The sequence below is a fragment of the Enhydra lutris genome, unplaced genomic scaffold, assembly GCF_002288905.1.
Source record: "Enhydra lutris kenyoni isolate GAN:26980312 unplaced genomic scaffold, ASM228890v2 scaffoldscaffold13, whole genome shotgun sequence".
Taxonomy (NCBI): domain Eukaryota; kingdom Metazoa; phylum Chordata; class Mammalia; order Carnivora; family Mustelidae; genus Enhydra; species Enhydra lutris.
In genome coordinates, this window is record NW_019154097.1 from 16,339,068 (window position 1) to 16,353,617 (window position 14,550).

At 41.3% G+C, this 14,550-nt stretch overlaps 1 protein-coding gene across 2 annotated transcripts in view; it reads right to left on the reverse strand.

Moving 5' to 3' along the window:
* Positions 1–14,550, reverse strand: part of LOC111146021 (elongator complex protein 1) — a 64,060-nt gene that overhangs the window by 6,150 nt on the left and 43,360 nt on the right. For both annotated transcript variants that reach the window (XM_022501388.1, XM_022501387.1), the window contains 6 exons: positions 13,287–13,349; positions 12,857–12,917; positions 10,875–10,988; positions 10,261–10,372; positions 8,331–8,458; positions 7,715–7,869 (listed from right to left, as the gene is read on the reverse strand). In XM_022501388.1, coding sequence (XP_022357096.1) covers positions 7,715–7,869; positions 8,331–8,458; positions 10,261–10,372; positions 10,875–10,988; positions 12,857–12,917; positions 13,287–13,349 — 633 coding nt within the window. The remainder of the gene's footprint in view (positions 1–7,714; positions 7,870–8,330; positions 8,459–10,260; positions 10,373–10,874; positions 10,989–12,856; positions 12,918–13,286; positions 13,350–14,550) is intronic.

A 14,550-nucleotide genomic window follows, 5' to 3' on the forward strand; every position in this document is an offset into this window, starting at 1 on the left:
TTTTTTTTTTTTTTCTTTTTCTTCTTTCTGAACCTCTTTTTATCCCCTTTCTCCCCCTCATGATTTGGGATCTCTTCTGATTTGGCTAAAGCATATTTTCCTGAGGTTGTTGCCACCCTTTTAGTATTTTACTTGCTCCTTCATCTACTCTTATCTGGACAAAATGACAAGGCGGAAAAATTCACCACAAAAAAAAGAACAAGAGGCAGTACCAAAGGCTAGGGACCTAATCAATACAGACATTGGTAATATGTCAGATCTAGAGTTCAGAATGACGATTCTCAAGGTTCTAGCCGGGCTTGAAAAAGGCATGGAAGATATTAGAGAAACCCTCTCGGGAGATATAAAAGCCCTTTCTGGAGAAATAAAAGAACTAAAATCTAACCAAGTTGAAATCAAAAAAGCTATTAATGAGGTGCAATCAAAAATGGAGGCTCTCACTGCTAGGATAAATGAGGCAGAAGAAAGAATTAGCGATATAGAAGACCAAATGACAGAGAATAAAGAAGCTGAGCAAAAGAGGGACAAACAGCTACTGGACCATGAGGGGAGAATTCGAGAGATAAGTGACACCATAAGACGAAACAACATTAGAATAATTGGGATTCCAGAAGAAGAGGAAACAGAGAGGGGAGCAGAAGGTATATTGGAGAGAATTATTGGAGAGAATTTCCCCAATATGGCAAAGGGAACAAGCATCAAAATCCAGGAGGTTCAGCGAACCCCCCTCAAAATCAATCAGAATAGGTCCACACCCTGTCACCTAATAGTAAAATTTACAAGTCTTAGTGACAAAGAGAAAATCCTGAAAGCAGCCCGGGAAAAGAAGTCTGTAACGTACAATGGTAAAAATATTAGATTGGCAGCAGACTTATCCACAGAGACCTGGCAGGCCAGAAAGAGCTGGCATGATATATTCAGAGTACTAAACGAGAAAAACATGCAGCCAAGAATACTATATCCAGCTAGGCTATCATTGAAAATAGAAGGAGAGATTAAAAGCTTCCAGGACAAACAAAAACTGAAAGAATTTGCAAATACCAAACCAGCTCTACAGGAAATATTGAAAGGGGTCCTCTAAGCAAAGAGAGACCCTAAAAGTAGTAGATCAGAAAGGAACAGACACAATATACAATAACAGTCACCTTACAGGCAATACAATGGCACTAAATTCATATCTCTCAATACTTACCCTGAATGTTAATGGGCTAAATGCCCCAATCAAAAGACACAGGGTATCAGAATGGATAAAAAAACAAAACCCATCTATATGTTGCCTACAAGAAACTCATCTTAAACCTGAAGACACCTCCAGATTTAAAGTGAGGGGGTGGAAAAGAATTTACCATGCTAATGGACATCAGAAGAAAGCAGGAGTGGCAATCCTTATATCAGATCAATTAGATTTTAAGCCAAAGACTATAATAAGAGATGAGGAAGGACACTATATCATACTCAAAGGAACTGTCCAACAAGAAGATCTAACAATTTTAAATATCTATGCCCCTAACATGGGAGCAGCCAACTATATAAACCAATTAATAACAAAATCAAAGAAACACATCGACAATAATACAATAATCGTAGGGGACTTTAACACTCCCCTCACTGAAATGGACAGATCATCCAAGCAAAAGATCAACAAGGAAATCAAGGCCTTAAATGACACACTGGACCAGATGGACATCACAGATATATTCAGAACATTTCATCCCAAAGCAACAGAATACACATTCTTCTCTAGTGCACATGGAACATTCTCCAGAATAGATCATATTCTTGGTCCTAAATCAGGTCTCAACCGTTATCAAAAGATTGGAATCATTCCCTGCATATTTTCAGACCACAATGCTCTGAAGCTAGAACTCAATCACAAGAGGAAATTTGGAAAGAACCCAAATACATGGAGACTAAACAGCATCCTTCTAAAGAATGAATGGGTCAACCAGGAAATTAAAGAAGAGTTGAAAAAATTCATGGAAACAAATGATAATGAAAACACAATGGTTCAAAATCTGTGGGACACAACAAAGGCAGTCCTGAGAGGAAAATATATAGCGGTACAAGCCTTTCTCAAGAAACAAGAAAGGTCTCAGGTACACAACCTAACCCTACACCTAAAGGAGCTGGAGAAAGAACAAGAAAGAAACCCTAAACCCAGCAGGAGAAGAGAAATCATAAAGATCAGAGCAGAAATCAATGAAATAGAAACCAAAAAAACAATAGAACAAATCAACGAAACGAGGAGCTGGTTCTTTGAAAGAATTAGTAAGATCGATAAACCCCTGGCCAGACTTATCAAAAAGAAAAGAGAAAGGACCCAAATAAATAAAATCATGAATGAAAGAGGAGAGATCACAACTAACACCAAAGAAATACAGACAATTATAAGAACATACTATGAGAGCAACTCTACGCCAACAAATTTGACAATCTGGAAGAAATGGATGCATTCCTAGAGACATATAAACTACCACAACTGAACCAGGAAGAAATAGAAAGCCTGAACAGACCCATAACCAGTAAGGAGATTGAAACAGTCATCAAAAATCTCCAAACAAACAAAAGCCCAGGGCCAGATGGCTTCCCGGGGGAATTCTACCAAACATTTAAAGAAGAACTAATTCCTATTCTCCTGAAACTGTTCCAAAAAATAGAAATGGAAGGAAAACTTCCAAACTCATTTTATGAGGCCAGCATCACCTTGATCCCAAAACCAGACAAGGATCCCATCAAAAAAGAGAACTACAGACCAATATCCTTGATGAACACAGATGCAAAAATTCTCACCAAAATACTAGCCAATAGGATTCAACAGTACATTAAAAGGATTATTCACCACGACCAAGTGGGATTTATTCCAGGGCTGCAAGGTTGGTTCAACATCCGCAAATCAATCAATGTGATACAACACATTAATAAAAGAAAGAACAAGAACCATATGATACTCTCCATAGATGCTGAAAAAGCATTTGACAAAGTACAGCATCCCTTCCTGATCAAAACTCTTCAAAGTGTAGGGATAGAGGGCACATACCTCAATAGTATCAAAGCCATCTATGACAAACCCACCGCAAATATCATTCTCAATGGAGAAAAACTGAAAGCTTTTCCGCTAAGGTCAGGAACACGGCAGGGATGTCCGTTATCACCACTGCTATTCAACATAGTACTAGAAGTCCTAGCCTCAGCAATCAGACAACAAAAGGAAATTAAAGGCATCCAAATTGGCAAAGAAGAAGTCAAACTATCACTCTTCGCAGATGATATGATACTATATGTGGAAAACCCAAAAGACTCCACTCCAAAACTGCTAGAACTTGTACAGGAATTCAGTAAAGTGTCAGGATATAAAATCAATGCCCAGAAATCAGTTGCATTTCTCTACACCAACAACAAGACAGAAGAAAGAGAAATTAAGGAGTCCATCCCATTTACAATTGCACCCAAAACTATAAGATACCTAGGAATAAATCTAACCAAAGAGACTAAGAATCTATACACAGAAAACTATAAAGTACTCATGAAAGAAATTGAGGAAGACACAAAGAAATGGAAAAATGTTCCATGCTCCTGGATTGGAAGAATAAATATTGTGAAAATGTCTATGCTACCTAAAGCAATCTACACATTTAATGCAATTCCTATCAAAGTACCATCCATTTTTTTCAAAGAAATGGAACAAATAATCCTAAAATTTATATGGAACCAGAAAAGACCTCGAATAGCCAAAGCAATATTGAAAAAGAAAGCCAAAGTTGGTGGCATCACAATTCCAGACTTCAAGCTCTATTACAAAGCTGTCATCATCAAGACAGCATGGTACTGGCACAAAAACAGACACATAGATCAATGGAACAGAATAGAGAGCCCAGAAATAGACCCTCAACTCTATGGTCAACTAATCTTCGACAAAGCAGGAAAGAATATCCAATGGAAAAAAGACAGCCTCTTCAACAAATGGTGTTGGGAAAATTGGACAGCCACATGCAGAAAAATGAAATTGGATCATTTCCTTACACCACACACGAAAATAGACTCAAAATGGATGAAGGATCTCAATGTGAGAAAGGAATCCATCAAAATCCTTGAGGAGAACACAGGCAGCAACCTCTTCGACCTCAGCCGCAGCAACATCTTCCTAGGAACATCGCCAAAGGCGAGGGAAGCAAGGGCAAAAATGAACTATTGGGATTTTATCAAGATCAAAAGCTTTTGCACAGCAAAGGAAACAGTTAACAAAACCAAAAGACAACTGACAGAATGGGAGAAGATATTTGCAAATGACATATCGGATAAAGGGCTAGTGTCCAAAATCTATAAAGAACTTAGCAAACTCAACACCCAAAGAACAAATAATCCAATCAAGAAATGGGCAGAGGACATGAACAGACATTTCTGCAAAGAAGACATCCAGATGGCCAACAGACACATGAAAAAGTGCTCCATATCACTCGGCATCAGGGAAATACAAATCAAAACCACAATGAGATACCACCTCACACCAGTCAGAATGGCTAAAATTAACAAGTCAGGAAATGACAGATGCTGGCGAGGATGCGGAGAAAGGGGAACCCTCCTACACTGTTGGTGGGAATGCAAGCTGGTGCAATCACTCTGGAAAACAGCATGGAGGTTCCTCAAAATGTTGAAAATAGAACTACCCTATGACCCAGCAATTGCACTGCTGGGTATTTACCCTAAAGATACAAACGTAGGGATCCGAAGGGGCACGTGCACCCGAATGTTTATAGCAGCAATGTCTACAATAGCCAAACTATGGAAAGAACCTAGATGTCCATCAACAGACGAATGGATAAAAAAGATGTGGTATATATACACAATGGAATACTATGCAGCCATCAAAAGAAATGAAATCTTGCCATTTGCGATGACGTTGATGAACTAGAGGGTATCATGCTTAGCGAAATAAGTCAATCGGAGAAAGACAACTATCATATGATCTCCCTGATATGAGGGAGAGGAGATGCAACATGGGGGCTTAAGGGTGTAGGAGAAGAATAAATGAAACAAGATGGGATTGGGAGGGAGACAAACCATAAGTGACTCTTAATCTCACAAAACAAACTGAGGGTTAATGGGGGGAGGGGGTGGGGGGGGTTGGGATTATGGACATTGGGGAGGGTATGTGCTATGGTGAGTGCTGTGAAGTGTGTAAACCTGGCGATTCACAGACCTGTACCCCTGGGGATAAAAAGATATCATATGTTTAAAAAAAATAAAATTAAAAAAAAAAAAAAAAAACACAGAGCATCAAAACGCCTTCAAAAGATCTGTGGGAATTTTGATATTAAAAGAAATATGTGCATATATCAGGGAGTAGAATGCAAACTGTGCACACGTGTTCAACGTAAAACCAGACCCTTCACAGGAATTCCACATTTGTGTAAGGCTCAGGGGGGCACACGCCAGGCCCTCTGCTTTGTCTTCACTTGGCTCAGCGTGCATACCCTTGGGGACACCTTCTCAGCAGCAATGTCCTGCTCAAAGCACTTTCACATGATTCAGGGGATCCTGCACCTGTGCCATTACCATAATTTACCAACCAAAGCAAACCCATGATTTTCTGGTCATTTCCCCCAGAAGACTGTTAAAGTTGGTGTCTCAGAAATTAATATGATCTTCAGCCATCAAAAAGAATGAAATCTTGCCATCTGCAATAACATGGGTAGAGCTAAAGTATATTATGCTAAGCGAAATAAGTCAGTTAGAGAAAGACAAATACCATATGATCTAACCCATATATGGAATTTAGGAAAGAAAACATAAATATATGGGAAGGGGGAAAAGAAAAAAAGGAGCAGGAAATAAGCCATAAGAGACTCTTACGATAAAGAGCAAACTGAGGGTTGATGGAGACAGGGGGATGGGGGATGGGCATTAAAGGGGACACTTGTTATGAGCACTGGGTAAATTATTTAAGTGATGAATCACAAAGTTCTACTCCAGAGGCCAGTACTGCACTGTAGATTAAGTAAAATTTAAATTAAAAAAAAATTAAAAATTAAAAAACATATAAAAAGTTTTTTTTTTAATTACTATGATTTGAATAGAAGAGGGTAGGGGAGAGCATGAGGAGGTATTATAAATTGCTAAGCTTCAAAACCACTACAGTTTTGAAGATGATCACATTTCTTCTATGAAATACCCATTTTAGTAAATTCAGGTATTTGTAGGGTGCTGATTCTCAACTTTTACTTTCAAGGTATGCTAAATGTGCCCACATCTACCCTCTTATCTAACCTTCAGAACATTCCAGTAAAGCATATAGGGAAGTATAGCCCCATTTGTAAATGAGGAAATCAAGGCCCCAGTAAAGCTTATGTGTTTCTAATCAAGGAGTTCAAAACCAGTCTCTCTCCAGGCTCCAAACCCTTCTCTGTGGGTTGCTGTCCCAGCCTGTGATGCTGGGACTGGGAACCTGAGAAGACATTCTGCCCTTTGTCAGCTGCCTCGTTACGCTCTGCCCATAGCAGACACCAGAAGAGTACAAGGCTGGAGGAAAAGGAATGTGCTGTTTGCTGTCACTCAATAGTTCTTTACCCTGGTAGTAGCCATTCATTTCAGTTTCCTTATTTCTCTACACTTACAGCCATCATGCCCCCTCAGAAGTATCAGCACCAGTTGGCTGGCACCCCTTCTCAGAGGGTCAAGAACCGGCGCAGTAGGGACCCACCTCCAAGCTTCTGAACTACAGTAAACCCGAACTCTTCCTTGTTCCCTCACAGTTACCAACTCAGCACTCCTTCTCTGTGTTCTCCTTTTGCCTTCTCAGTTGTCCAATACTTGTTCCACCAGTTCCCTATATTAAATTCTCTCTGTTAAAATAAGAGCTGTGGTTCTTTTCCTTAATGGAGTGTACCTGACACAACAGCCTTTCTAAATCAAAATAGAAACTCTTAACAGGCCTGAGGTGTGAGAGACTGAGCAAAGTTCCCACAATAAATAGATGACAGCACATCAGAATTCTTGACGGGACACAACTGCCTTAAACATGAGCAGCAAAGCTCCTTATAACAAGAGTAGAAGCAACAAGTCAGATAATCCATAAAACAATAGGGAAAGCAACTGTCTGGTTTACTTTTTTGTTGTTGTTAAAGATTTTATTTATTTGAGAGAAGAGAGAGAGAGAGAGAAACAGCACATGTGAATGGAGGGAGGGGCAGAGCAGAGGGAGGGAGAGGATCTCAAGCAGACTCTGCGCTGAGTGCGGAGTCCGGCGCAGGTTTCCATACCATGAGTCTGAGATCATGACCTGAGCCGAAATCAAAAGTCAGACACTTCACTGACAGAGCCACCCAGGGGCCCATGTCTGGGTTACTTTAAAAAACACTGATACCATCCAAAGTCTGCGCAGGGAGGTGAGAGGCCAACTCTGGCCCTGTCTCCCCCTTTCCCCTACTCTAATCTCACTGAAGGCTGGGGTAACAGTTGAACGTGCCCACCTTCTCCACAGCAGCTGTTTCACACGGAAAGGAGAAACAAAAGCAAACTTAACCTCGGGCAAGGTGTACTCAAGTAGAAAATCTTCTTAGTGACAGCTTAAACATAAGCCTAGGAAAATGTAACTATGGCATATCATTTTTTAAGAACAAGGAAAACTCTGGCTTTGACTTTCAAGAGATCGTGTGAACATTAAGAACCTGTGAAATGGCTTTTAAAAATGCACGTTCTGTCTCTGAGGAAAACTTACAGGTGTAGCTGAATTCTGCTGGTGGGTGAGAGTCCAAATTTCTGGAAGTGACCTTTCCATCAGCTGGAGGGTATCTTCAAAGGCCTTCTGTAATCCCCTTCCTTGCTCATCAAACTCAAAGAGAAAGAGCACCTTTAAAATATGGTATACTTCATCTAGAGAGAAGAAATTCGAGAAAGGGGTTAACTTGGGTCCCCAGCTCCATTGCTAGGATCGTAACACAATTTCTTTCCCAAGCAAAAAAATATTTAATATTACACTGCAGTTGCCATCTCCCACATTTTCCTCGCCTCCCCAAATGCTGGAGTTAATTCAACCTGTCTACTACAAAAAGGGAAAGGAACACGCTGGGGCTCCAGCAGGAAGGGGTGTCTTCACAGTCCTTTTCCCGAGCTTCAGTACTAATGTCTCCCAGCGGGCTGGGCAGGGCCCAGTGGAGGAAGGCTTGGCTTCCCAGCTGAGGGTGGTTCAGGAACGTGCCCTGAAATGATACTTCCTGCCAAAAGTCTGTCTTTCCCCAAGTTGGGAAAACTGTATTGTAATTATCAGCTAAACTCTGTCTGTGCTATCCATTTACCTTTTTTGGGGGCAAGAATCATCAGTATTGAGAACACACCTTTCAATTTTTCAGTGCTCTGTACAATTTCACTGAGGGCCTCCAAAAGAGCCAGATCCTCCAGCGGACTCCCTTCTTTGAGGCTATGCTTCTTCCGCTCTGCTTTGCGGCGATTCTTAGATGACCGCCTGTTGGAAGAAATTGGAAAGATGTTATAAAAGGGGCTCTCTTTGCGCTGAACAGATTAAAATGAATGTACCTGTTGGCCACCAACTTTCTGGGAACCCAGAGAGTCTATAGATGGTATGTGTATCTGGGGGAAAATGGTGATGAGGTGCTGGGAGTGATAGCTAAATTTGGGAAAGGCAAGTCTCACAGACAGGAAATAATAAGGAAAACCCTAAAAAGTAGTGTATGGCCTTGAAATTTTAATTAAAATACAGAGGTTATATTTTTGATAATGACAGCTGGAACAACAGAACAACCAACTTAAATTTTCTAATGAAAAACAAATCTAGGGGCGCCTGGGTGGCTCAGTGGGTTAAAGCCTCTGCCTTCGGCTCAGGTCATGATCCCAGGGTCCTGGGATTGAGCCCTGCATCGGGCTCTCTGCTCGGAGGGGAGCCTGCTTCCTCCTCTCTCTCTGCCTGCCTGTCTGCCTACTTGTGATCTGTCTGTCAAATAAATAAATAAAATATTAAAAAAAAAAAAAAAAAAGAAAAACAAATCTAAAGTAAAATTTAAATGAGACATAGACACGGCATTTGAAATTTGGATATAATAAAATACATATGACACCCATATCTCTCCTGCTCAGATGTCTTTAATTATGCCACCTGTCTGGGACTCTTGCCCTGACTCTGAAAAGCCCAGTTTCTTTCTTTCTTTTTTTTTTTAAAGATTTTATTTATTTCTTTGACAGACAAAGATGACAAGTAGGCAGAGAGAGAGAGGGGGAAGCAGGCTCCCTGCTGAGCAGAGAGAGCCCAATGCGGGGCTCGATCCCAGGACCCAGGGATCATGACCTGAGCAGAAGGCAGAAGCTTTAACCCACTGAGCCACCAGGAGCCCCTGAAAAGCCCAGTTTCTAACTGACTCTCTTGCAGTTTCTGATCACCCCATATAAGCTCATAAATCTCTATTCTGAATTCCTAAAGCACAATTCAGTTTGTTTATCTATGTTTATTTTTCAGTTTGCTTATTTATCTATTTTTTTTTTTAAAAACCTTATCTATTTGTCAGAGAGACAGAGAGAAAACACGCACGTGCGTGTGTACACACACAGCAGGGGTCCAGCAGGCAGAGGGAGAGGGAGAAGCAGTCTCCTTCTCAACAGGGAGCCTGATGCAGGGCTCGATCCCAGGACTCTGAGATCATGACCCGAGCTGAAAGCAGACACTTAACCGACTAAGTCACCCAGGCCTCCCATCATGATTCGGTTTAAATATACTATATCTTGCATTGTTTTATGCTTTCCAAGGATGACTATAAGCTCTTACAACCCACATCTCCTTAAAAATTTTGGTAACATCCACTACAACTAGCATATGGGTTTTCTGACCGAATGCTACATTGCATAAACATGATGACTTATTTTATATTAATAATCTCTTCTAATCCTGACTTTGAACTGAAGATGCCTGATACCGTTTTCCTTCATAAACTTTTAATTTTTTAAGTGCCCACATAACCTGGTCACCTAATATTTGTTAAATGAATGAAATCAGATGTCATAAAAATTGAGTGCCAGCGTAGGGGCCTTGTAGGTACAGACAAACACACGGTCCACAAAGCTGCAGTAGAAAAACATTTCAACACCAAGTCTAATTTCTTAGATATGTGGGGAAAGCCCCTGAACACCATATCCTGGCCTTGAGAACTGTCCTCTCTCTCCCCTGCACTGTCCAGATGAGAAACCGACCTCCTTACTTGCACTGTGTCCATATACTACCAGGGCCTCATCAATGTGCTACGTAAACGTGATACATACGCTGCCACCCTGGAGCTGCTGCGGGGGTATCTGCTGCTCATGTCACTGCCGCTCATGACACTGCTAGTTTCCGAGAAGACGTCTGACTCTTGGCCCTGGGGCACCTCATCACCTAGAAAAGAAGAACCAGATACAGAATGAAAACTCCCCGCTGATGTAGGTTTACCTTCAATAGGGTAAGTGGACTATAGTTCACCAGGGCATAGCTGAGGATGGGTGAAAATTATTAGAAAGTCGATCTCAAGTGAAATGAGATAATATTAAATATAGTTACTACCACCATACACCAGCACACCAGTACCAAGGTTATTTTTCCTTTTCTTTTCTTTCTGAAAGCAAAGGAACCTTTGGAGGCAAGGACGCTCATTCTGCTCTGCTTGGTGGGGGTGTAGGGTATGTGTGGCAGAGCTCTTCCCATTCATGATTGGTCCTGCCCCCAGCCCTCCCCAACACACACAAACACAGACATACACAGTCCCCCAAGGGGTTTCACGAAGGACTTAAACATCCCCCAGCACAGTAATCACAGGGCGGGATGCACAATAAGCAGCTAAGACAAAGTATGGTATGTCCCCACCATGCCCAACTGTCAGTGTCTTCATGTAGACACTCACCCAGATTCACCTGCTGTGCCCGCTCCTTGAGCTCTCGAACCACCAATAAACGGTTTTTATGGCGAATGAATGTGGCTGTCTGAGAGTCCAGAAGTGCCATATAATTCTTCTGGGCTGGGGGTGCGGATGGAAAATATTTTGAGCAAGATGTTTAAGTAAAAGAGAAAAACACTCAAGTAAGGCAGTGAGGGAATAAGAATTTAACAAAAAGAAACAGATTACTAGGTTTTCCAAGCAAGATTTTTTTTTCCTTAATGAGAATTAACCTACATTGTTTTAGAAGAATGAACTACACATTGAAATTTCGGATTTCAGAGTTCATCAACATCATCCTAGAACACCCTCTAGCACTAAATTAGTAATATCACCTGAACAAAGACTCAGTACCCAAGAGGAGACTAGCAAAGAAAAGGAGTATACGGGAAGCTGTTAACAAAAACAGGACAGTCACTGAGATGTTTCTGAAACATAGGTATTAGGCCTATGCAAATGAAGAGTCAGCATTTTTCTAGGGACTCATTAGGGGAGAAAATCCAAGCAAGAGACAGCTAGATGGACGGCTGGAGGGTCAGGATGGATGCTTTCAGTAACATAACTAAGTGAATGTTATGAAAAGAATCCTCCTACAGTGTTAATGAGGATGGGAGAGGGGGACGCAGGCTGGGTAAGCGTGTGAGCACATGTACACATCAGAAAGGCCAGATCCTACTCACAGGGTAGACTGTGCTAAAAAAGGCAGAGCTTAAAACCAACCCCCACTGGCTGGAAATTTCTGTAAGCCAAACTGATGTCTTTCTTTTCCACTTTGCTTTTAAGGAGTCATAGTGATCACCCAAGTGTTCCAGAACTGGTAAAACTCACCTGGTTCAATATATAAATATATATTCCACTTAGATTTACCAACTGTAAACATTTTGCTTCCTGTTTCTCTCCATACACACACACAACTATTATTTTCGTGGAACCTTTTGAGAGTAGGTTGCACATATGATCCTTCCCTCTTAAATACTTCAGAACATCTCTCTTAAGAATAAGGACATTGGGGCGCCTGGGTGGCTCAGTGGGCCACTGAGCCCCTTAGGAAGGGCCGCTGCCTTCCACTTAGGTCATGATCCCAGAGTCCTGGGATCGAGCCCTGCATTGGGCTCTGCTCAGCAAGGAGCCTGCTTCCCCACTCCTCTCTCTCTGCCTGCCTCTCTGTCTACTTGTGATCTCTCTCTACCAAATAAATAAAATCTTTAAAAAAAAAAAAAAAAAAAAGAATAAGGACATTATTATGATCTCATTGGCCGTGGGATCAAGCCCTGTGTTGGGCTTCACACTCAGCATGGAGTCTGCTTAAGATCAGAGAATCTATCTTGCTCTGCTCCACTGCTCCTTTGCCAACTCTCCAATAAATAAATCTTAAAAAAAAAAAGGATATTATCTAACATAAGCATAATATGTAAGAAATTGGCCACTAACAGAATACTGTATTATCCAATATCTAGTTCATATTCAAGTTTACCAATTACTCCCAAATATATTTTTAATAGATTTTTAAAAAAAGATCTTATTTATTTGACAGAGAGAGAAAGAGAGAGTGTGTGTGTGCGTGCACACACAAGCATTGGGAGCAGTAGAGGGAGAGGGAGAAGCAGACTCCTTGCTGAGCAGGGAGCCCAAGGCGGGGCTCAATCCCAGGACCCTGAAATCATGACCTGAGCCGAAGGCAGAGGCTTAACTGACTAAGCCGCCTAGGCGCCCCTACAAATATAAAGATTCTTAACCGTGTCTTATCATGTTTTTAACATTCAAGTATTTTACGTACTGCCATTTGACAGTTAGCATATTTAAAAATTCTAATCAGAATTAAGTATTACAGCCAGTGGAGAAATCTGATCAACTCTATGATTAAAGGACGTAATAACAGGCAATATTTTTCTCTCACACTTCCCCACCTCTACACTTCCAAATGTAGAATTCCGAGATATAACCCTTACCTTCTAAAATGGAAGGCTTTATGTTGGTTTCTATTATATCTGGTCTGTTGTATTTGTAAACCTAAAAAGAAAAAGACAGTAGTTTTAGGCAGGAAAACTCCATGTCACTGTAGAGTTAAGACATTTGGAAGGAAATGGATGACTTTCAGAGGTCACCAGGTTATTTTCAAGCTACAAGGTAGCTAATGAGCATTTAAGTCATTTCAGTAAAAGCCAGTAATATTTCACATTTAAAAAACTAATTCCAAACATTAAGAATAAATTTTTTAAATGGTTTTAAAAATACTGCTTATCCTTACAGCAGGAGCCTAAACTATTTTGACTTAATTTTGCTAGCCTCCGAAGACAAGGGATTCCAGCTGACCTTTCTACCCTGCACTCTCGCTCTGCTAAGCACCTAACACAGAGAGGATTTTAAAGGTTTTCCTACCAGTCTCAGAGCTTCTTCCCAGGCAGCTCCTTCCAGTAATAAGAGCACAGCTTCTTCATAATCCTGACAAGGAAACATCAAGGCAGGTAACAGGTGAATGGAGCCACCATGACAAATGGCGCCACTGCCTACTGATCGGCCTTCTTGCCCGCCAGCCTACCCCTTATGGTCCCAGTTCCTAGAATCAGGTCTGGCCTCCAGTCCCTACTCAGTAAACAGTGATGCAAAAGATAATGGGTGTGTGGTAAAGATAGATTCTGGAAATAACCACAGACCACATGGCATCATCTCCCTATGTCCCTGAGCATCGAAACCACCAGCTAGGTCTGAGAGAAATGCCCACCGCCCCAGCTATACTACCCTGTTCAATTTGACAGGTTTAAGGGCTTTTAAACTTTTCGTTCTGCTCTTTTGTTTTCTTTTCCCCCCCTCCAACTTTTATTTTGAAACACTTCAAACCTCCAGGAAACTGAAAGATGAGTGCAATAAACATGAGTGTAATAAACATCTGCATATCCTAAGTCTTCAAACATTTTTGATGCTTGTGGCCTTACCAGTAAAAATTTTTGAGCATGTACTACAGTATGTAATTACTTAATGTACGTATAAGGCATATAAGACAAAGCATTTCTATAGTTACAAATCATGTTTATCTTTTTACTACTGAAGTACAGTTGACATACAATGTTACCGGTTTCAGGCTTACAACACAGCAATCTGACAGTTCTATACATTACTCCATGCTCCCCATGGTGAGTCCAGTCCCATCCGTCACCACATACCGTGATTCCAGTATAACTGACTATGCTCCCCAAGCTGTACTTCTCATCTCCGTGACTTATTTACTTTATAACTAGAAGTTTGTGAAACTGGAAGTAAGTGAAACAAAACACACTTTATGTTTTTTAAAGGGGGTACAGAGAGCTGAAATCAAGAATCAGACACTTAACCAACTATGCCACCCAGATGCCCCTGGATTTCACCATTTTAATATGTGTTTTGTGGGTTGCCTGGGTGGCTCAGTCGGTGAAGTGTCTGACTTTTGGTTTCCACTCAGGTCATGATCTCAGGGTTGTAAGACGGAGCCCAACATCAGGCTCTGCACTCAGCATGGAGTCTGCTCGAGATTCTCTCTTTCTCAGGGCACCTGGGTGGCTCAATTGGTTGAGCCTCTGCCTTTGGCACAGGTTGTGATCTCAGGGTCCTGGGATCGAGCCCCCCCCATCAGGCTCTCTGCTCAGTGGGGAGCCTGCTTCCCACCCTC